The following is a 1,987-nucleotide window of genomic DNA, read 5'->3' on the forward strand; positions in this document are numbered from 1 at the left end:
GACTAAAAAAAGACGACATTCAAACTAACTATTACTGAACCATATGTTACTCAGATGGGTAATATTGATTTTTATTCCCCAACACTTGGTTCACTAGTCGCTACATTAATAGAGGATAACACTGGCTAAAATAGTATATAATAAATGTATTTTTCTTTGTATGTTATAGTGAACCCCTAGAATGACTTTTTCTTAACTGGTTTTATGCTATTTTTCAGTAGATTGGTTAACTATTTGAAAATCTTAATATTATTCGTTACTAAACGCACTGTTTTAGTCTAAAGTACATTAATAAAAACTTGAAGTTTATATTAAGTCTATAACAATTAGATAAAAAAGGACAGTAAACTATAATATGATGATATATACTTGCGGTTTGAATAGTAAATATAATAAAAGAAATGATACTTTCTATAAATAGCTAAGACTTTTAGAATAATACATAGATCATTTTTACTTTTGTGTGATTAACAATCATACACTAGTAATATACAGGGATCTAAAGGGATAAGACAATCGCCGATAAATTGATGTATATCCCCAATAATAATACACAAAATTACCCCTTCTGTAGATTAAAATTAGCGGCTGAAACGTTTAAACACTCAACTTAATGAACCGACAAATAAATTCACTAAAGTACCCAAAGTTGTTAAGCCAACGAATAATAAAACGTTCTTATAAAACTTTGGGGACTAGTGTAATAAACAGCCCATTGTGCCTTCTCTCTCTGAATGATATGGTATCTGCACTAACAAAATTTTTGACCCAATAAATTTGTTAGCGCATAGTGAACTCTCTCACAAGATAAACCTACAACCATACATATCAGAGTTGTGATTCAGTCACTCTAAATAAGTTCCTATACAAAATAGTAATAAAAATATAACTAAACTGCAATAATATTATTTGTATCAGTTAATGTGATATTGTTAAACTACTGAAGGATAAAGGTTGTGTTATTAAAATGAAGGTTGTTTTACTTTTAGCCGTTGTTTCAATTTTCGCAGGTATAAACGATAAATCAGATTCTATTATATAAAGTATTGAAATTTTAGATCCTAGAGGGTTTTGGCTATACTGTTTTTGAAACCACAAAAAGTCGGTACATTAAAAACATTAAGAAGCATTATCAAATTATACAATCTTTTTTTTTTTTTTTTACTTTTCAGGACATAGCGTTGCAATGAATTTTACTTGGATTTTTTCCCTCCCCTCCTACTGGATGAACGAACTGTGTTAATGTCAGTGTTAGCAACATAAATTGACAAATTGACAATGCTAACTCCACTGTCATAATTTCCACGTAATCCATTCACGTTGCCACGACAGTTTAAATCTTCCTGATTTATAATTTCTAGAAATCTTTGCAGTTAGGTTTGTGTTACATTTCTTAGGGTTTTAGGGAGGTCGTAGACTCCCCCCCCCCCCTTGGATTTATTGATTTAACTGTTTATATAATTTTAGGCTTGGGTTATGGTGAGCTTGCACCTCTATCATTTCTACCAGATGAACTAATTCAATACTTTCATGTAAGTATATATCCTTTTTTCTCTTTCTCTCTCTCTCTCTCTCTCTCTTTCTCTCTCTCTCTCTCTCTCTCTCTCTCTCTCTCTCTCTCTCTCTCTCTCTCTCGCTCTCTCTGGCTAGGGTTATGGTGAGCTTGCACCTCTATCATTTCTACCAGACGAACTAATTCAAGACTTTCATGAAAGTATATACATTTTTCTCATTATATCTATCTATCTCCTTTTCTCTCTCCCTCTCTCTATTTCTCTCTCTCTCTTTTCTTTTTATTTTTCACTCATTCTCTCTCTATTACCTATATTCTCTCTAAATCTTTCTCAATATATAGAGTTCTCCCCCCCCCTCTCTCTCTCTCTCTCTATCTTAATGTTTTCTTTGACCATCTTCTAAAAAAATAGATTAAAACCTTATTATGTGCTATAAATGAAATCATAAGGTAAAGATAGACACACATATTTTA

At 31.5% G+C, this 1,987-nt stretch overlaps 1 protein-coding gene across 1 annotated transcript in view; it reads left to right on the forward strand.

Moving 5' to 3' along the window:
- Window positions 1-809: 809 nt before the first annotated feature.
- LOC145332334 (uncharacterized) overlaps window positions 810-1,987 on the forward strand; it is a 44,953-nt gene continuing 43,775 nt past the window's right edge. The window contains exons 1-2 of the mRNA XM_080177330.1: window positions 810-1,010; window positions 1,468-1,532. Coding sequence (XP_080033456.1) covers window positions 968-1,010; window positions 1,468-1,532 — 108 coding nt within the window. The 5' untranslated portion in view covers window positions 810-967. The remainder of the gene's footprint in view (window positions 1,011-1,467; window positions 1,533-1,987) is intronic.

This window comes from Acartia tonsa, chromosome 11, assembly GCF_053477335.1.
Source record: "Acartia tonsa isolate MP-2025a chromosome 11, ASM5347733v1, whole genome shotgun sequence".
Lineage (NCBI taxonomy): Eukaryota > Metazoa > Arthropoda > Copepoda > Calanoida > Acartiidae > Acartia > Acartia tonsa.